General features: G+C 33.0%; 1 protein-coding gene across 14 annotated transcripts in view; it reads left to right on the top strand.

Annotated features, from left to right (window-relative positions):
• Nucleotides 1-22,109, top strand: part of SLIT2 (slit guidance ligand 2) — a 259,333-nt gene that overhangs the window by 134,725 nt on the left and 102,499 nt on the right. For all 14 annotated transcript variants that reach the window (XM_032187221.1, XM_032187217.1, XM_032187213.1 and 11 more), the window contains exon 5: nucleotides 15,539-15,610. In XM_032187221.1, the coding sequence (XP_032043112.1) occupies nucleotides 15,539-15,610 (72 nt within the window). The remainder of the gene's footprint in view (nucleotides 1-15,538; nucleotides 15,611-22,109) is intronic.

Genomic DNA, 22,109 nt, shown 5'->3' with positions numbered 1-22,109 from the left:
CAATATGACTGACACACAAACTTAGGGTTTATTTTCTATGGCCTTGTTTTTTTGAGCATTGTGTTTGAATCCAGTAGGTCATTTTCTTTGTGATGTCAGGACTTTAATTTTTATTTAGGGATAGGATAGTCTAATCTCTTTTCAAGCATCTATGTAGTGTCTGTGTAATATATTTGTATTTGTATGATATGTATGTTTGGTTAGACTGTTCAATTAGTAGAGCTCATCAAAACACTTTGGGACACATTTTCCATTCAGATGCTTATGTAATGCATGATATCAGAGAGGAAAATTTGGCGTATTTTCAATATTTATACATGTGGATGGGAGGATGGTTAACAGAGAGCAAAAGGAGATACGGAAGAAAAAACTGCAAAAATTGTATTCTGCAGATCCAGGACTTAATTAGATATTCTGTATCCCTGCTGAATGCTGAATTTGATCTTTTCATTTTCACAGATTGCAGACCTCTCATTCTCACCCACAGTCTAGTTAAAATTGATACTAACGGAAAATACTTGAATACTTTTCTCAGTCTGAAGCAAACACTTATAGACATATAAGTGACTCCTCATGACTCCTTGGTTTCCTTTTTGTATTTTTAGTTCTTTGGTAGTGTTGTTTTTTTGTTGTTGTTGTTGTTTGTTTTTAATATAAATACAAAGAAAATTATTTCTTTGGAAATAAATGTCCTATCCATATCCCACCAAATTTAATCAAAAGGTTTCCTTTTATTTCAGTGGAATTTGGCAACAGTGCTCAGTACCATTGCAGTCCGTCTCTTGGAAATCAGTGATGAATCCTTATTTGCATTTACTTTAGCTCCTCCAGTGTGCTTTTTAACAATTTTTCATTCTTCCCAGAAGACCTGCAATCTACTATGCTGTCCCTGGTATTACAGTTCCTATATTATTTTGCAGGGATGCAGACCTGACACAATGCTTTGAAGTATATTCTTTGAAGGCAATTCTGACTTTCTAATGCTGAAACTTTCCTCTCCCTGGCCAGGACCCAGTGGATATTTCTATATCTGATATTGAGAAAAATCCTTTAAACATTGTCATGAGGAGTGCTAAGAACTCTGTGAGGACGTTCCAATTTCAAAACGAAAATCACTATTTATTATTTTTTATTTATTATTTTCTTTTTTTTTTTTTTTTTTACAGGAGGTATCTGAGAATTTGTCAAGATCCATCCTCACCCCTCAAAGTCCAAAAAGCAGCACAGAAAAATTTAGCTGAGTTTTATTAAATATAAAAGATAATTTTGAAAAGGACTTAGATATGATCCAGTTTCCTTGAATGTTATTTTTGGTAATTGAGCATGATATATAATTGCTTCTCACAGGCTAAGAAAATGTATAAAGTAGGTATGGAAAGGAAAACTATTTTCTTATTTTCCTGTTCTTTTTCTATATCTGAAGAAAGTTTTGTCTTTGTTCATATATCCTTCAATTAAGAGAACTTATAATTTAAAATGTGCTCAATACTGTTTTTCAGTAAGAAGTTTGTGATTCAGAAAAATATTTGATCACATGTTTAACACTAAGCATGTGAGTAGTTACAGTGAATTCAGTGGGATTTAAGCACATTAAATTGTAGCTGCTTCAGTGCTTTCCTCAGATGGGATGACATTATTTGTGTGCTCTCAGTTTGAGAGCTACATTTAACTGAGTTAGTGTAATTTTCCAAACTACATCTCTGAAGGTGTTGTACCATAACCTATATGCTTCATGTTGTCACATCTTACAAGAGTATATTAGATTTTCATTTAGTTGATGAGCTTTAAAGAGTAATGCTTTTGTTTTCAGAACTGGCGAGGATAACAAGAATTCCCATAAATGCACTTCAATCCTAATGTATTGAATTTAGGATTATTGACTAGCAGAAAATAAATAAAATAAAATAAAACATAAAAGATTGTTAGTTTATTATTATTATTATTTTTAGGTCAAGAGATAGTAGCGCTGTTTATTCAAATGCAGTCTGTTTTTGCAAGTCAGGGATGAGAGGAAAAGGATAGGGTCAAGCATTATGTGAAAGAAGTTTGATTTTGCTGAGCTTGTTGGAATTAGTGTTCACTGAAACCGTTTTTTTTTTGTTTTTTTTTTTTTTAACTCTATAAGCAGCACAGCCGGTGCTGAACTCACTACACTTGTCTGCCTGTTTTCAAGATAGATACATTTCTATCTTGAAAAGTTTCTTCAAAGTATATATAAGTAGTAGTTTATGATAGGTGTGCATAAAAACTATTTATTATGGTCATCTCTCTTCCAAATCACCTTAAAAAGGAGAATAGGTAATTCCATAACTACGTTGTGACTGACCTGTATTTACATGTTGGTTTTAAATTCCTCACACCTTCTCATTTATCTGTGTATATCTCATGCATTGGTTAAGAATTAAAGCAAGAAATCATTCTGATAAATGAATGGAATGGGATACAAGGTTACTCTGTGATTTAATACATTTTCCTAAGTATGTTAGGTGTATAACTCGATAGAAACTTTATCTCTTAACTGCCATAAAACTGTAACTTTCATAAATGATGTATCCTCAATAATTTTACAGTATTTTGATTCATAAAAGTTGAGTAGATTGGAAAGGGTTTTCAAAAAAATGCATTTTAGTAGGCCTTTTGACAAATGTGATTTAAAAGCTTAGAGAAAGCAATGTACCTGTCACTTTTAATTGCAGAAAGCTTTCCATCTATTACCTTTATTTTGCCAGAGCCTTCTAATGAAAAAGTTCCAGTATCTAATTTAATTTAATTTTCTTTGGGTTTGCCAGAAGAGCAATTAATTTTTAAAATTTCCAACTATTAAGATGTGCTTCAGGAAGCCGTCTCTGTATCTTAGATACCATTAAGTTTCATCATGTGCTTGTCATACCTTAGGAACATCTTGATATCCTTGAAGAAATGCAGCAGTGAAATGTAGACATAATGTCGGTGGTACTAGGTGTTAGGTTTGCAAATACAAATGTTAGTATGGGTTATTCCTATCCATCATTAGTTTGCACCTCTCCGGAGCTATAAGTACATCTGTGCCTGGCAGGCTTGTGTTATCACTAGTGCATATGGAGACCATGTGTCAGTCTTCCAACAGAGATATATAGCCTTCTGTAGAAGCAGGATTGGATATGCTTGTGTTTCAGCCTCTAAATCAATTTCTGGGACCTCTTCTACAGATGTTGGAAGCTGCAGGTCTGTAAAACAGTATACTGTAATATGAACTGCAACAGAAGAATAAGCATGAGATGGAATTGGCCGTATGGCAGTAGATAGCAAGTGCAGCAGAGCCTGTGTAGAAACAAATCCTCACACCTTCTCATTTATCTGTGTAAATATCATTTAAATTCAATCACCTCAAAGTTCTGAGCTGATCCTGTTCTTAGAGATCTGTTCTTTCTCGGCTAGAAGAGTGAATGCAAATACCTGTGCTTGCAGTTGCAAGATACACATCCTAGAATTTTGGGGCTGGTAAAACTTACTGAATTATTTAGAAGTACAGATGGATTTATGCTGACTGCTTTAACAGAAAGCCTAGTTGTGTAATACAGATAAGTTGTTCTTTTTAACAGCTATTGATATGAGTACAACATCTTTTGGTTTAAAATTTAGGTTCATTTCTTAAACCTCAGTTTGTGCAATCAAATTAAATTTTTACTTTTTTAACATAAGTCTTTAAATATTTCATGGTATATTTCAGAATTAGACCATATGCAGTTGAGATATTTATTCCCATTGCCATCACTCTCCTCAATCTCTGTATAGTTACTTAGACCTCTCTATTCTGAAGTTGTCTATTTACCCACAGCCAGTGTGTATAATGCTCTGTGAGTTCCACAGTATGGGTATCAGTATCACCCATCATCATGGGGTATACTATGCTCTCATCTGATTACAGCTACTAATCTGTAACTAAATGATATCCATCCCATCCAACTGCCTTTGTGACCAAAAATAAGCAAAGCAAAACCTCTTCCAAGAAACTGAAGGAAAAAAAAAAAAGGAAGAATAAATCCACACCACACAGAAAACTTTTACTTTTTCCTCTAATTATTGAAGGTTCTCAGGACAATTTTCTGCTCAGATAAATATCCAGGAACTCCGTCAGCAACTTAGAGGAAGTCGAAGAAATGTTTGAAAGGAAACAATTTGGCATGGAAGTGATTCAGGAAAAAAAAAAGACTGGAAAACCTACTGATAGAGGAAAAAATGTGAAGGAAAAAGGCGAGATTAGCTTCTAAAGTGCAATTAAGAATAGTCACTCTTTGATGGTGTCAGTGGAAAAGTGCAGTCCTGGAACAAAAAAAAAGTCTGAGCTCTGTAGACTTCAAAAGTGAATGCCATAATGAAAATCACTACTAGTGCAAGCAGCTGAAATTTTGTAACTTTGAGGGGGAAAAACAGATAAATATGGCAAAAAGAAAAATACAATGATTTTTTTTTTTTTTTAAAAAAAAACAGCATTAAATTAAGTTTTGCATATTTTTTTCATAGATGAATTTTTCTAGAATATTTAAAGGTAGCGTATGTAGCATTATCATGGTATCATAGTTTGTTCAGGTAACAATGTAAAGTACAACTTCTTGGACCAGACACCCAACTGTGATTGTCACTGTACAAATGCAGTGTAAAAAAAAATAAAATAAAAGATTTATTTTTTTCGACAGAAATACTTTACAGTATCAGAAATGACAGATGGCTATAAGCAGATGGGTGAAACACAGAAAAATGATGATAGAATATTGGTCATCTTGATAAGCACTAATTATGACTGAAGCTTAGTTGTCAATTTTTTAATCATACTTACTAATCCTTTTATAATTTGTGTTTTGTATTCCTTTTTTTTTTTTTCAGTTTTTAGTGTACTTGTTGGCAGTGACAGGCAACAGTATCAAAGCCCGAGGTATACATGTACACTATGTGAATGCACACACATTGTGTAAAGCTAGGGCTGTGCAATAAATCTGTCTTGTTAAGCAATCAGCCTGTCTCAAGAGAGAATTCAAAAATTGCATTGTTCGACTCAGGTGAAGGAAGAGTGAGCACAGTGCCATTCAACATTAATAACCTGCAAGATCATTTCTGGCTTACTCTCCAAATTTTGGCTGCCCCTTGACAAACTGTTCAAGGTTAGGTTTACTGTTAGGAACCACTTGGAGTACTCAGTTTATTGTTAGATTTAACAGTTTGAGCCTATACTTGATGAAAAATGCTTGTGTTCAGGGATGTAATTATTACTTTCTTGTTTTGCAATAGCAGCAATGAGTAATGGTGCTGGATCAGGAATCTGCTCTGCTCAGTTTTTAGCAAAGAGAAGAATTGCCATGGTTCACTGAGTGATATTTCAGAAGAGAATACGCAAGGGTTATAGACTGTGGAGTGAAACTAGACAACATACCAGACAACCTTTCAATCAGTTCCTGAAAGTGCTTACTGTTTCAATTCCAAAGCAGGTGAAACAATATTAAATATTAAAGACACGTTGACTGCTCCAAACTCCTGCTAAAAAGAAGTTTTGTTACAGGGAACAGGAGTGATAGATTTTTCAGACACTGTTGGAGAAGTCCTTTGGAAAGGCAAGTGTGCCATCTCATCTATTTTTAATGGGAGCAGATCCCTAAACTAAGCCAAGTGGATGTTTCAGCCATGCCTACGCTGCGCATGTCACTTCCCAGAAGTGAATGCTATCTTGTTTTATCCATTTTTAAAACCTTAATTTGTAAAGTCTTCTCTAGTCTATCAAATGTAATAATAGATTAAAAATTCACCAAATCACCTATTGGAGACTGGTGGAATTAAAATAGCAGAATCTTCACTCTTTCCTTACAAAGAAATGTCTTACAAAATGTCTTTTGTGGCCTTAGATAATAGCACATAAGAGTTAATATAAGTTTTTATTTTATGTTTAATTACAACCTGGGTAAGTAAAAAGGAGGAAAATATGCAGGAACAAAACATATATGTGCTTTAGAAGTTATTGGCTGGACTAAATTGTAATTTTTGAGATGTTAAATGCAAGATAAACTTCCATATAAAAGTCGCCTCTCACTATGCAGACTCCAGGTAGGGCTGTAGGATCCCTCACACTTCACAGCTATGCTGCTGTATCAGGCATCAGTAGGGGAACTGGACTGACAGAAATTCAGGACAAGAGGCAATCAGTAGTTGTGGCTTAGTACCTTTCTTCAGCTTGACCAATTTGAGAGCTTATGGGAGATAAAGAATCAGTGAGTTTCTCTCTCTGTCTCTCTCTCTTTTTTTCTTTCTCTCTTTTTTTTTTTTTTTTTTTTTTTTTTTTTTGGTGGGGGTGTTCTTAAAGGGCTTCAAGTTTTTCTTTCAAAAAAGGGTTATCAAAAGGGTTATACTGAAGCCAAATTTGAAGTACCATTACAATGCTCGCTCTTGGAAATTGTGGGTGGTCTGTTCCTCTTTAAGAGCTAAAACATGTAATTATTTCTATTTTTTAAAGTCCTAAACAAAGAGAATTATATATTAATTTAGTGGAGCAGACTAATAAAGACTACTTGCCTTTTCAAAAATCATTTTCTAAGACTCCAGTGAAATACATGTGTGGTCCTAATACTCCTATTTTATTTTACAATAAGCTTTTGTCACACTAGGACACTCTAGCACAATAAAGAATAAATAGCGAATCTCCTTGAGCAATTATTTTCAAATGGTACCAGAATATACAGATTGATTTAAGTGCACTTTTGGAGACACTGTAGAGTAGAATTGATTCTGTGGCCTATAGATTAACATCCATGCCAAGACTGCAAGAGGAGGCTTTCATTTTTTCTAAACCCAAAATATGATCCTATTAAATAGTAGGGAGGCCTGGTACATGGACTCTGTGCTATTCTGGGGAAATTACCAATTAGTAATATGCAAAATTATAAACAAGTCAATATCATATTGTATTGGATAGGTATGTGGAGTCAGCCTGTTTCTCAAATCCATTTTTGATGACTTGTCCTAAAACTTAAGGTTGAAGGTATTTATAAACTGGAGTTAGCAGGCTATCAGTACTTCTAGTGTAGCTCATTAGTTTTTGTTGTTGTTGTTTCCTTTTGTTGTATATATTCTATGCTGTATGCATAAATGACTTGTATCAATGCTCTAAATAAATATGTAGATAAAACAGATAAAAATATCTGCTGCATAAGGAATACAAATGATAGCATACAAATAGCTACAATAAGCACTTTTTAATTTAATTATAGATTTATAAATGGATAACAGATGTTAAAAAACCCTGAAGCATTAAGAATTAAAGGAACTTCAGTGATATCATTAAAAAACGAGAGATCAAAGTGAGCAGGGAAACCTAATCTGAATATTCTTAGAAACGAGGAAGTCTTGTTCCTTACCATGAGAACTGCAGTGACTCAAATCATTCTGCCCATATTACAGTGGTGATTGCCCTACGTTGAGCAATATGAAATATTCAGCTGGACAATATAGCACACTGTGGCATAGGGAGTGATCCTGCTTTAGCGTGGGAATAGATTGTGTCTACTGTTTACAGCATCTGGGTCTCTGGGGAGTCTACATAGCAAATGCAAATTAGTACACAATGCAGAGAGAACCTGCAGTTCCGTCATCTAAATTCTTCTCATCTGCTTTGTGCTCCTCAGCATAGCACTGATGCATACTGCTACTGATAACATACTACATTGGCTTCACCATCTGTAAAAGAAGGTTAATAGTACCTTTCTCAGATCTGAAATATCATTTCTCATTTGGGAAGCAGGTGGAAATTATATGACTAGAGGTAATGATTTACAGGACTAATGCTAGAATTTATAATTCAGGTTTCTGGTCATCACAAGGAGATAAATATTCACCTAGATACATATTGGCTACTGCTGATAGTATTGGACTCCTTTTGTATCATAATTATCAAGAGGAATAGCTGCACTGGATGCTTTACTGAGGAGTAGAAACAAAAATAATAAATATGAGACTAAGTTGTTTATTTCATGGCCAAAAATGCTGCAGCAGGTTTTTGGTATTTTTTTTTTTTTTTTTTTTAACAGCAAGATATTAGACTGAATTGTTAAGCATATAATTTTTAAACATTTCTTTATTTTGTTTGTCTTAATTGATTTGTAGACCTGCCAAAAAGCCAGGCCTTGATAGAAGGACATGAGAACCCATTTAGGTATAAAATTATCTTCATAAATAAATGATGCAGTACTGCAATTTGTAATACTGTAACTCTATAAAGCCTAACATACATCAGTATTGTAACAATTAAAGGGATAAGCCTCATTTGGCTGATAGGAAATGTACTTACTTGTTTTGGTATAGTAATATATTTGCTGAATGTGAGATAAAAAGTGTTGAGTTAGAGATTAAAACATTCATGTTTGTTTAGTAAGCTCATGCTATGCTGTGGTATATTTCTACCATCATGGAAATTTGAATTCCAAACAGGCTTTAGTAGGTTCAGTTCACCTGAGATTTTACTTATAGAGGAACTGTCTCTACATGATGCTTTCCCTGCATTTAGACCATAAAGTAATACTTCAGCAGCATCTCTATTGCTGAAGATTTGTTTGATTTGATTGGTTTGATTTCCTCTATGAAGTTCTGAAAATAATTTTTAAGCTTCCTAGTACACTAAAACTGGAGGTTGCTGAAGCATGCCTCTGTAGCATTCAGAAAAGGTCTTAGATTAAACTTCTGGTCATGCTGAAACCTTGCAGTTGAGGAATACAGTTTTCCTGATAGTGTGACAATAAATGAAGGTTCATAAGAGGGGTGAAGAGAAAATCTGATCAAAAGTTTTCCATCATAGCACAAGCCATCTAATATGGAAGAGAAATACATATTTATATTTCAAATTTAGAAAACAGAAAACTGTTTGACATTTTAGGAGTGAAATCCAAATCAGAGATCCAGCAAAACAGAAGAAAAATTACCTTGCCTTTTCAGTCTGTCCTCTTCACATTGTAAAAAACCCACTGCTACAGTAGCTTTTGCAAATGCAGGCTGTTGTCAGCATTCTCTCAAGGTCCTCAAAATAAAGTTATTTTGGATGTGAGAGTTTTTTCAAAGTTTAATGATAATATAAAATAATTTCTCCATCCATTTCTCAAGACACAATTGGAACATGTGGCTGTGGCTCACTTCTACTCTGCTGTCATGTCATAGTATGTTATTGCTTTCCTTCAGGAGCTTAGGTTTTCCTTCTGGTGCCTCCCAGTGAGGCTGATTACTTCTTTCCTTAACATCAAAACCAGGGGAATAAATAGGGGTTTGTGCAAACCTGGGCCTAGCCCTGGAGTATATTAGATATTTTAGATGGGATGCCCCATTAAGGACACTGTTGCTGGAAAAGTGTCTCAGGCCATGCCAAGGCCTTATAGATATCTTAATGATCATCTTAATGGTGCTCATCAGTGAGCATCCTATGTTGATATGTTTCATGTGCTCTGTTTGAAAAGAATTGCTTAATGAACAAGTAGTATATGTTTTTTCCCCACCTAAATCTCTGTACTTTTTAAGGTATACACAGACAGAAAAATATTGTGGGGACACTGGATCATAAGCTGGAAGAAGCAAATCACAGTAAAAGCAACTGAAATTGAATGAATCATTTGATATTCATAAATGAGTTGTTCAGTTACTTAGTTTTATTTCAGGGTAAACTGAAAAAAAATTGACAGTTATGTTCATAAGAAAAGCTGTTAAATGTCTGCTAAAATGCATGTTTGTTTGTTTGTTTTTCCACGATCTTTGTATTCCAAGTGAAAGTCTCCACATCCAAACTCATATATTTGATTTTCAGTTAAATAATTTACAGAAATTCTCATTCTGTTCATTCTTTGCTCTTTCTTTTCTCTGTAGTCTTATTATGTGAGACTGTTTGCTGCCCTGTGTGGAGTTTCATGCAGAACGTAATTAGCTATTGTTGAAAATATTCTTTTCCAGTAAGAGAGGAGTACTAAGCAAGGCTTACTTTATTTGTTTCAGAAGTAGTTAAATAATTATTCAGGTCCTTGATCATGGAATGATCTGACCTTTTGAACTGTTTTTATGAACCAACATAAATAAACTGATAAGTATTCAATACTTTGTTTGACTCAGTGTTTCTGCCTTTTCCTTTAAAAAATCAAGACACATTACTCATTCCCAGTACTCAGTATTTTTACAAAGTAGAGAATGGCAGTATAGATTTATGATATCCCTGGTCAGACACTGAGGGAGGTTAAACCGTAGAGGAAAATAAAATTACAAGTAATTAAATTTACAAGCAGGTTTACCATCTTGAAAAGATTTATTGTTTTAGAACGAACAATGGTTTTAGCCACATAAGAAAACAGTGATACCTTCACAGTGCGTGATATAGATATTATACATGGTGTTTCAATTTATATGATTAAAAATTTAGCATTCCTTTTAAGGTTGAATGGGATATTCAACTGGGAACTATACATGGTGAGTAATAAAATAGCTGCAATGCAGTACTGTCTGCATTTTTTAAGAGCTGAAGTACTCTATCAGGCTCATTAATATCAGGTTATCTGAGGGCTTTATCCTCAGATAAAGAAACAATAGCATATATAACTTTTCTGGTTTTTCTGTGAGAAGAGATTCATGTGTATGTGACATTCATACCAATGTTATATTGTTACAAATTTCAAATGTTAACAGGATTCTATTTTTTTTTTCCCCTGATATACTTCTACCTACTAACCAGTAAATATAATAAATAGAAATATATTATTTCCATCCTGTTTCTTAGAAAGGATTCAGTAGTAACTAGGTTTTTACAAGGTCTTTTTGCTATTTCATCAAAGCATTATGTATCGTGTTTACTAATGTATTCCACAGGAAAAAAATAATAATAATTAAAAAATTAACCTAATACATAAAATGAAGCTGATTTTTTTTATTTATTTATTTATTTATTTTTTTGCTTTTTGTGGAAGCTGGAGGTAATAGGTTTATTATTATTATTATCATTTTAATTTTTGATTTTATTTTATTTTTTTGTATTTCATCAGATTTTGAAAAAGAGAGATTTGGCATAATTATTTAATTATCTGGCATAATTTCAAATTAGTCAAGTTCTACTGTTGCACCATTGCAAATATCAGATTGAAATCCTTAATCTTTGGAAACAGGTTTAAAAGCTGAGGTATGTGTGATTTAAAAGGGAATTATATTTTCTGTAAGTGTAATAATCCCAGAGCTTCCTTCGTTACTGATCTCAGAGACACTATTGCATGTGTATGTGCTTTTATCACTTGGGTTTTATTTATTTTTTTATTTAAGTAAATTATTTTAGTAATTTCATTTAGGTGCAACATATTTAGTATCTGACTTAGAAATATACACCTGACCTTCTGTGCATAAAAACAAAAATGTAAGCAAGCTTTTTGGAGAATCAATACAGCCGGGCAAAAGTTCAGACCTCTTTGTCACCTTTTGGCTTCATGAAACTAGCCTGAGAGCAATCTTTAAGGACATTCCACACTAAAAGATACTGAAGTTATATATAACTGTTCTGGCCCTGAAAACTTTTTTGCTCATATGTGAGCAGGGCAGCACATTGAAGGCTGGGTGATGGAGGGCTCCACGCAAGCCAGCAGATGACGTGATGGAAGCCCTCGAAGTTGCACTCAGTAATTTTCTGAAAGGGTCAATGGCTAAAATGCTCCACTTCAGACTTAATAATTTGGAATGTATCTTTCTAGAAGTGACTTAACAGAGTTAAGAACAATTAATTGAAAGAGGCCCATAGGACAACTAGGATCTGTGTTAAGATGAATTTGATAAAATGTGTTATGTCGTTGTGCTTTCTTTCAAAAACTCTGTAGGATATTCTTGGCTTTTTCACTCTAGTTTTATATGATATATTTTGAATCAATTCTGCTATTCCACAGATACACTATTTTTTTTTTCTGTGTGAAGTCTTGGACTGTTGTAATTACAAAGAATAATTTCTTCTAATGACAGTATCTTGGTCAGATTGTTGGGTTCAAATATGAAGACAGGTTCATGCCTCTCAGAAAAACAGATTTGTTCTTGTAAAAGCAGGATGCTCTGTTCTTCAATGGCTTAAATTTTGTTTAAATTCATAGAGCCCATTTTATTTTAGGGTTACCAAGTGTCAGTATTACTCAGTATCATCATAAATGATACTGAGTGTACAGACATAATCAAATGCTGTCTCTTTTTGAAATGAGAAATGAAGGGAGTTAACACAGTTGTTAGTGCAGGAAAATAATGCCCAGCAGGCTGAAAAGGAGGAGGTTTGCACTTTTATTGCAAAACATAGGCTGCAATGTAACTGTAACAGAATGTATGAATGTCATTGTAACAGAATGACCTGCAAAACTGTCTGGCTTTATCTACAAAATATTTTTTTTCCCCATTCCCACTTCGTGCTGCTTGTGGCTTTTGTTTTGTTTTGTTTTGTGAGAATCTAAGAATTACAGTGGAATGAGTTAAAACATCATAAATAAATAAATAAATAAACAGTAACTGGTTACTGAGTCCTTGGTCTGCAGTGTGAAGTGTAGGTGTAGTTTATGCAAGAATAAAAAGTTAAATGTTTGTTTAACTCAAGGTTTTTATAAGGAAACCTCTTTAGAATGAGCAGATGAAAACTTGAAGCAATCAATAAATAATTACTGAAAGCTTACCTATTACAAATAGGTATAGATTTTATGTTGAAAATTGTATTTTCTTTAAAAGAGAGGTAGAATTTTGCAATGAAAAAATGATTTAGTAACTTCTGTTACTTAAACAATTATGAGAATACTTCACAACCCAGCAGATGCATTGCAAAAAAAAAAAAAAAAAAAAAATCCTGGAAAAGACTTTTGCCAACCTTACTTAGCTATCCGCATTTAGAGGGATGCTTTAAACAGTGCCTCTTACAGAAAGTTAGAGAACCTTTGCAATGAAGTAGTTTATATTTCAGATGTGCTAAAATTAGCAGAGAACACTGTACTTTAGTCTGCATGAGCCTGTGCTACATGTAAATAATGCTGACTGCATGGATCCAGCTGGCTCTTTCACATGTGCGTACACGTGTATATACACACATCTCAGTGTATGGGTTATCAAGGAACCTGGGTTGTTAATACCTGTTACTTTTTAAGTCCTTGCACTTGCTCTAAGATTTGTATTTAGCCAAAGAAAGAAAGATTCTGACCATTTATATTTTTATTAGTTTTTTACAATAGTTTATGTATTGTCTCAATTTTGCTCATCTTCTACTTTTTAATTCTAAAAAATGGTGAATGTATCATAATCTATTAACTCTCATAAAAAGTGTAATGCATCATTACCCGTTACCTCCTGCAGTATATATTTATGAGTATGGCAGTGGTTTACATAGATATGTACATATATCTGTATTATAAAGTAATCATCGATCATGATAAAAATCTGTATTGTTAACCACTTTATACACAATTTCTATATTGGTAAAATGTATTGGTTAATTAAAGAGAAGTGTAAATATAGATATTTGCTGTTTATATTTGTAATACAATTTTTTGAAGGAAGTAGGTTGTTAAATCATGTTACCATAAATGCTGAAGGCTGCTCTTTCACTCATTGCTATTGAATTTATTGTCAGAGCAAATGCAGTCATATCCTATTTCAAGCTTACTTAGGTGGCTTGAAAATTAAATCACAGCTCACAGATTCTCTTGTTTTTCACACACTGTTAATAATAGCTAAATCTGGTCTAGTTTTAAATATACTTTGCAAGGTATTGCAGTACAGTATACAGTATTGCTGAAGGTATGAAAGATTTAGTAAATAAAACTGACAATGAGTTGGATGAAATTGCTGTCGGTGTAGGTAGAATTATTTTCAAAAGGATTATGTTACATAAATTTTACTAAAGTCAGGCAGTGTGGGTTTTTATAAAGTCCTCAAACTATTTTTTAAGTTCATAAATCTGAAAGAGATCTCCAGGAGTGATTCCTAATAACTAGAAATCTGAGCTCATTCTAGATTACATTTTAGGGAAAGAATATGTTAAAAGCATGACTGTATAATTAACTAATGATTCCTTCTTGATCATGTCAGCTCAGCTACATATCTTATTTCTATGCACTGTTTTGCAATGTTTCTCCTAAAAGCTCTCTTAGAAAAGGTCATCTAAAAGTTGTCTCTAGAAAACAAGACATTGAAAAACATTACTGTTAGGGACTGGAGTGCATTTAGATTGTGACTTGGAGTACTTGGTGTGCTTGTGGAATGAAGCTCCTGCTTTGATTTTAGCAAAATGAAATCTAGCCAGCCACAAGAAAAATGATCTTAAAATGACTTAAAATCCTAGTGCAGACATGGCCTATGTGCATCAGATTTGTTTCATAATTCTATTCAGATACTCAAGCAAGCCTCTTCATCTAATTTCTTGTGTTCTCCATATTTTCCATAGATACACACATATCTGAAGGCCTCCAAAACTATATACAATGCTATATGAATTTATATAGCAATGATTTATATAGTAATTTATATAGCTACTTTAATCTATTGATCATATCCTGTTGCACTGAACTACTCTTAACGGGGTATAAGCGCTTGTACCATAAGTGAAAAGCCCTGAATTCTACTTTTTTTCTTTTTTCTCCTTTTTTTTTTGTTTGTTTTGTTTTGTTTTTTTTACTTCAGTTTTGTAGATTGTTTCTAATATGGAACTGGTAAAGACAAAAATATTTCTAAAATTTGGAAAAAGGGTTGTGTGTGTATATATTTATATATACTGATATATATATCACTTATCATTATATATATATCAGTTATATACATATATATAATGATATATATATAATGATATATATATAACATATATATAATGATACATATATATATAATGATATATATATACTGATGAAAAAAATGAATAAGAATTTTAATAAAACATTTTGGAAAAGATACTAGTTTCAGATAGCCTGATAAAGCTGGTTGCAGGTTTTTTTGTTTGTTTTGGGGGTAGGGTTGAGAGAGCATCAATGGTGCTTCTCTGTCTGCTGCTAGATGATTTTTAAAATATATGGTTCTTGGCATTTTGAAACAAAATTCTAAAATATATTTATCTGAAACATTTAAACAGTTTGATAGCTGTTGTTTCTCAACAGCTTACTGCTACTTATTTTTGCATGGTTTTTTCCATGCATAAAACTGAACATTGGACACTTCATGTCATGTGTTTGAAATGGGTTGAAAATTGAAATCAATCAGTTAAAAATGAAATCAGTTTGGCCTTCATTGTTAAATCATATAATGCTTCTACTTTTTCTTTGGCATATTCATTGTTGCTTTGTAAGGAAGCCATCTAGTACAACAAGGATAAACTAATTTGAGTATTACTGCTGCTGCTTTTTCTTCAATTTCAAATCAGTTAAAGTAATAAAATAAGCTTCATCAGAAACATTGATTGAACTGTAATGGCTAAAATTATTTTCCTACTTTTTGTTGCTGTTGTTACATGCAGAAAAAATATATATGACAGATTTTAAGTTTCAATTTTTTTTTTTTTTTTTGTTAGTGATCTTAGTGAAAATCAGATTCAAGCTATACCAAGGAAGGCATTCCGTGGAGCAGTAGACATAAAAAATCTGTAAGTATTTTCCTCCTTCTCATATGCATTCTGTTTATAATGCTTTGTCAATACAGTGTCCTTTTGTTCTATCAGATATCTTTTTACTAAATACTTTTATAGCTGCTTAAGGAATCTCTGTGTAAAACCAACAGATATCACTTGTGTTGGCAAAATGTTTTAATGCATCTTAAGCATACTAAAATTACCCAATATGAAAATTTAAACATTGAAATTGAGTTGAATACAACTAGGCATTGTAAGTATTTGTTTAACCTAACCTGAAGTTCATATATGAATATGAAAGATGGTTAGTTTAAACATTTCATTGTTTCACCTAGAAAAAAAAAAATGTCCTGGTCTAGGAGTTGCCTTTTGTTCACTTGGATAAGAGAAAGAAAAATCAAGCTATTATCTAGTTTTATTCTCTATTATTATTATTATTACTTGTGTAATTACTTTTCTTCCACAGTTTTCTTTTGTGGCAAAGTAACTGTTTTCTGAAAGCTAGATTCTAGCTTTCCTGGAGATACTGACCCTGAAGTTCATGGGCAAGTTCTGAATTCTCAGGGCTTCCAAATGAGAAAACATGTTTCAAGAGTTTCAAGAAAAAAGAAAGCAGTGACTTTTTGACTTTGTGTTTAGAGTAGTGAGTCAGTTTAGTGGACTGAATGAGCTGAATGACCTGGTGACTGTGATTAACTTCCATAGTAGGAAACCTAAGGTCATCCATCCAGAAGCTATAACTGCAACTGTAAGATGGGGCTCATCACTTGTAAGCAACCAACAAAAACAGAGGACACACATTCTACTGGATTAAAGAAAGACTGTGGAGTTCCCAATGTGATGCAGCTGTGAAAAAATATGCTGGCTGTCCTATGTGACATCAATAAAAATAGGGAAGTATTAAGCCATTAATGAGGTTTTCATGTAATTTCCTTTAAAATAATTTTATGCCAATAGCAGTTATCAGGGTTAGAGAAAGATTAACTTTTGTAGTTAAACTTTGAAAATGTAGTGCTCCATAATATAATACAACTACAAGATAATATGTTTAATTAATAAGATATTATAATACAACTACAAAAATATGTTGTATTTTTGTTTTTTAATTTAAACACATTTGTGATACTGTCTTTCCCTACAATAAAGTCCTACCCCATCTCACTGGAAAATCTGTTATGTTCAAATATGCTTAAAAACATGTAAGCACAGTTCAAAGTAGTTTTGTTACTTTATTTAAATGATGTTTTACGAGTTTCTACTCAGAACTGGTGCCAGCATTATTCATGGGTTAAGAGAGGATTGGCTACAAGGAGAAGCCTGCTTTTTTGTGTATGTTCTGTTATATTTGAAAATTGATACAGCTAAAGAAAGAAACTTTGGTAGTAAAAATAAAAGCATCATTGAGAATTTTCTCATGGCAAGGCAGTATTTTAGAATATAATAAGTATACTTATATATAGTGAGATAGCTCCAGTCAGAAAATGAGTTGGGATGCTAACCTTTAGCTAAGATAGTATTTATATCTTGGTGTATATTTTCATGGTAAGGAAACTGAATTATGTCTAAAATGTGCATAAAACAGTAGATCTGCTCTTTAAAGCCTTTCTGTTTTGGAAGAGAATTCAAACAAAACTCACATAAAGGCTGTAGCATTGCTACAAAGTCCAAATCTGATATGTGGCATATAGTTTATAGTTTTGTGACAGCAGGAATATCCTTTATTGGTGATCCCAGAAAATAAATAAATAAATAAACAAACAAACATATAATCTGAAATACTTATGATCAGTTGAAACCTCTAAGAAACACATCCCTCTACATTTTTGGTCATACACCTTATGTTGTGTGAGGTATAGGTGTATCAGAATGAAACATGAGTTCCTGGGGTGAGCCACATGGAGTCTAGCACATCATTTGTGTAACTAGGTCACGTATTCAGAAAATGAATGGTATTTGTGCATTTCCACAAGCTTAGTCAAGACAAAGAGAGATGTGAACCCTAGCCTAAGCTTTTATATTATACTTAGAGAACGGTGATTGTAAGAATTGTACTTTTTTATTTCATTGTCCAAGAAAAGTAAGGAGACAATAGATGAGTGATGGATGTAGAAAGCATCACTTTGCAAACAAAGAAAACCATGAAAAGAAATAACGTAGCATCTATGGAATGATTATACTAAAGTCCTGAAACTACATATCTATATTACTGAGAACTGTCATAAACAGAATTCATTATTTGTTCTAATTTCACTGTTTCTTCTGTAATTGCCTAGTAGTTAAGCATACTGTTAAAGATATTAACTAAGCTTGTGGAAGAGAGATGGAAATAAAAGGAGCAAAGAAACCTGCATTAGAACACTGTAAACTCAAGTTTTGCTTTGTCTAACATTAGATTAATTAGGATATAAATTGAAGGGGCTTTTTTTTTTTTTTTTTTAACGCAATGCATGATAAACAAACCAAACATTAATTCTAGTAAGCAATTTCAAAAACAGTTAAAGCTCACAGAAATTGAAGTGGTTATATATTTTATTTTGCTAAATGGACATTCAGCTTTCTTTCACTTCCCCTAAATATTTCCCCCCTTGTTGGAACATTGTGGGAAAGATTCTGTGGTTGCCAAAGAATGTTGTCCTAGTCTTCACAGAACAAAAGGAATTAGATGTTAACTCAGATTATCTGAAGGAAATTGATTCCTTTTAAAGTTGATGATACCACTAGAATCTTTTGATTTCCTGCTAATATGTTCATTCTAGATTCCTCTTGATGATTCTTAGAAGAAGCTGCCCAGTTCCCATGAAACGTGGATATATTTCTTTTACGGGCATCTTAATATTTACAGGATAGATTCTGTAGAAGATAAACAAATAGAGAAAGGCATTCTGAGGAATTACAGCCCCAGTGACATGCCCCACCATCATAGTTAAGAACAGCAAGAACAATAAAGTCAGTCCCCACAAACATACTAACTGTGCCCTCCCATTAGGCACTTATAGGCTATAAGATCCCATCCTCCTTCACCTTGCGTTTTCCCTTTCTTCTTAAGGCTGAACAGGTACAGCTCTTGCAGACTCTCCTCAGACATCACCTTGATGGCCCTGGTCAGACTCACCCAGTGTCCATCTTCTGCTAGGGAGGCTGAAGCTGAGACCAGACACAGTAATCATGTGTGATCTCCTAAATGAGAAACAGATAGGAAGGATCACTTCCCTCATCACCCTGACTTCACTCTCGCAGCTGCAGCACCATTGTTGCTAATGAGTCAAGTTCTTCAAAAAACATGCCAACAAATGAGGGAATCTTAGCTTCTACAGTTTTCTCTGACTAAAAACACAGTATCCAGTATTGATTGTTCAAATTCTAAAAGTATAATTCAAAAAGCTGCTCCTGACGTGGTGCTTCTTCTGGGAGAGAAATTTGCATCAGGAAGTTAGGTTTTCCACTTCAGAGAATGCAGCGAAACCTTCTGTGTTTGTTTCTTTGTTTGTTTTAATATGTTGAAATTATCATATAAATTAGAAATTAAATACATGTTTTTAATATACACATTAATGATGATGGTGATACAGTACTTATGGCAGAATTGTGATAGTAAATATATGCGATGTCAAAATAATACCAAGAACAGGCAACACTTTGATCATATCTCCATGCCAGTATATTGTGTCCTGTTTTTCTTGTCCTAGTCTTGTCTCATCTTAGACTACTCTGTTTTTCAGTGTCTTTGTGTCCATTTGGTTCCATTTTTTTTCCAGCAACTGGGGACAGTTGTGTCCTCTTGAGAATTTTTGTTCCAGCAAAGGCTGCTAAAGAGGGACTGTGTTCTTCTACCCCCTGTAACAGAACATAAAGAAAGAGCTTATGGGGACAGTGGCTCCTGGGTCAGAAAAGTAAGGGGAAGCGGACAGTCATGATGTAGGTAATGATGGTGGTGGATCATAGGGATGCTGTTGAATCCTATAGCTGTCACCTCATCTTTGAGGTGACATCTTTATCCAAAATCTTCAATAATATTATGATACTTGCTGTTTCTCCAAGGCCTTTTTGGGCCTATTGTAAAATATGTAAAGTTAGCCTTGTCACTAAAGGCATTAACTGAATTTTGTAATTATCTTGGCTGGCAATGACTAGACTTCTTGAAGTTCAATTTTATTAACAGTTGAAAGCCTGCTGAGAGTCCTGCTGAAAGTGTTCTCTTACTGGTTTCTTCTTAGATTATGCACAAAATTCCACTGCAACTGAAAGTGTATGTCTGCTCATCTGCACAAGTGCTAATCCAAACGCTATAATAATTTAGAATTGACATATTTCTCACCCCTACTACTAGTCATAAACTTAATTCAAATACTTGTCTGTACAGCTACCCATATTTCAGGTACACATCAAGAAGAATTTTCACTGGGTATTAATATATTCCGTGCATATTTAAGATTTTTGGTAAAGTCAAAAAAATTCTCTGCAGGACTAACAGAAAGCATAGGTAAACTTTTCCAGTGATGCCTAAAACTGTTGTTGCTAAATAGATCAGAGAATTTATAATCTTGAGGCAAAAATGTTTTTTTTCTGGCTGTTTCAATAAAACACCATTTCAATACAGGAGCCAAATGCTATTATTAAGACTACTTACCTAAAAATTAGCCTGCAGAAAAATGTTTCCTTTTAGTCACAAACAAATCACTTACACACTGTTAATTGTGTTTTTAAATCAGGCTTTGAAGATGAGTTTCAAATCAGAATTCTCTGAAAGCATATTGAAAACTTTCTTTTTCTTTTCTTTCTGGCACTTGAAACACCAATGAAAAGTATGAAGTAGATAAAATTTAAAAATCTATCCAAAATTGGTATTTATTTGTATAACAGTACATAAGTGAATAAAACAAACCTGAGAATAATGCAAATTCTGTTTGAGGATTTGAATCTTGGAGAAAATTAGTTTATGCTTCTATTGACCTTCTAAGATATACACAGAACTTGACTGAACTCTCGGGAGCCTTTAGGCCTTTACACATCTCCACTACTTTGGAAAGCAAGACTGCCTTTGCTTTACTAAACATATTCATGCTTTTTTTTTTTTTTTTTTTTTTTTTTTTTTTTATAGAGTAACTAACTAGAAATGGCTCTACAAGTAAAGATTCTATAATTATTATTTAAATAAACCGTTCTAACAACTTTCATGCGATATGTGCTTACCCTGTGTTCCACACTAGAATAGGTACCTATTTGCTCCCCCAGGTTAGAGGCTGTTTGCCATCTAACTGGCTAAATTAAATAATTTCTGTGAAGTCATACTTATGTCATAATATCTTTGCATTACGTTAATTACAGATGTTTCATTATGTGGTTTTGCTTCTTTTCACACAAGTCTCCTATTTCTTCTTTTTATCGTTATTATTTTATTTTTAATTTTCTTCCTGGAGAATACTTGTGGATTTAGATAAATGAAGTGCTCAGTAATTTTGAGAGGATGGATCTATAAATCTTTTCTTCTTTTTCTTATAGTTTATTCAGTATGTATGCCTAATTTAGAGTTTTTTGTTTGTTTTTTGTAAGCTTTGCTTATTAATTTTGGGTTAAAAGAAAAAGTATATATTTGGTATATAATGTGTATTAGAATATTATGCATTCAAAATGTTTTACAAGACGTATTAGGATAGAACAAAACAAACTACATTAGCAAGTGCATGTAAATAAAAATACTTTACCTCTGAACAAAAGAATAATAGAAATAAACAAACACAGGGTACAAACAGTTTTCTGAAGTTTGATTAAAGACTTAGAATAGATTTTTGCACAATTATGTTAATTCTTTCTCAGCTAATGCCTCTGAAATTATTGATCCCTCTTGAAAGTGAAATAGAGAGGGGAATTGAGAAATAGGAAAGCATAACCCAGTTTTGTTGTAAAAAATACAGGGCAAAATTAAAATAGTGACTGTTTCCAAAAATTCTATTGCAATGATAAATATTCTGCACTCTGTTCTTTTCCCAAGGAAAAAAAAATATATATATATTATATATATTATATATTTTTTTTTTCATATATATATATATATATATGAAGTACAGCATACAGTGTGCTACAACTAGAAACTTTTTCTAAATGTTTACTGTTGAGGAAGACACAGCAGGGATCTAGAAAAGTTTCTGACTCTTGCTGATGACTTCTTAAAAATGTTTACCATTAAGTTGATCCATTAGTAGAATATAATTATTTGTGAGCAAAAAAAGAAGCTAAATCTGCATGGTGCCTTTCTTGCGTTGGACCACAGTGTGTCCTCAAGTGCTGAAGAGCAGGAGAGTAAAGTAGACATAGATTGAAACTGTTGTAACTTTTAACTCAGCCTCTATGAATGAGGAAAAAATGTTTTCTCTGTCAGTCAGATACAAATTAATTATTTTTTTTCTGTATGAGAATAGAAGTTTTCAAATGTATGCTACGTATTCTGTTAGTTATGAAATACTCTTCTTGTGACATAAGGGTTTTTTTTAATTATCATTATTTATTTGTCATCTGG

The sequence above is a fragment of the Aythya fuligula genome, chromosome 4, assembly GCF_009819795.1.
Source record: "Aythya fuligula isolate bAytFul2 chromosome 4, bAytFul2.pri, whole genome shotgun sequence".
Taxonomy (NCBI): Eukaryota; Metazoa; Chordata; class Aves; order Anseriformes; family Anatidae; genus Aythya; species Aythya fuligula.
Note: the sequence above shows the minus strand (reverse complement) of the source record. Positions and strands in the feature narration are given on the sequence as shown.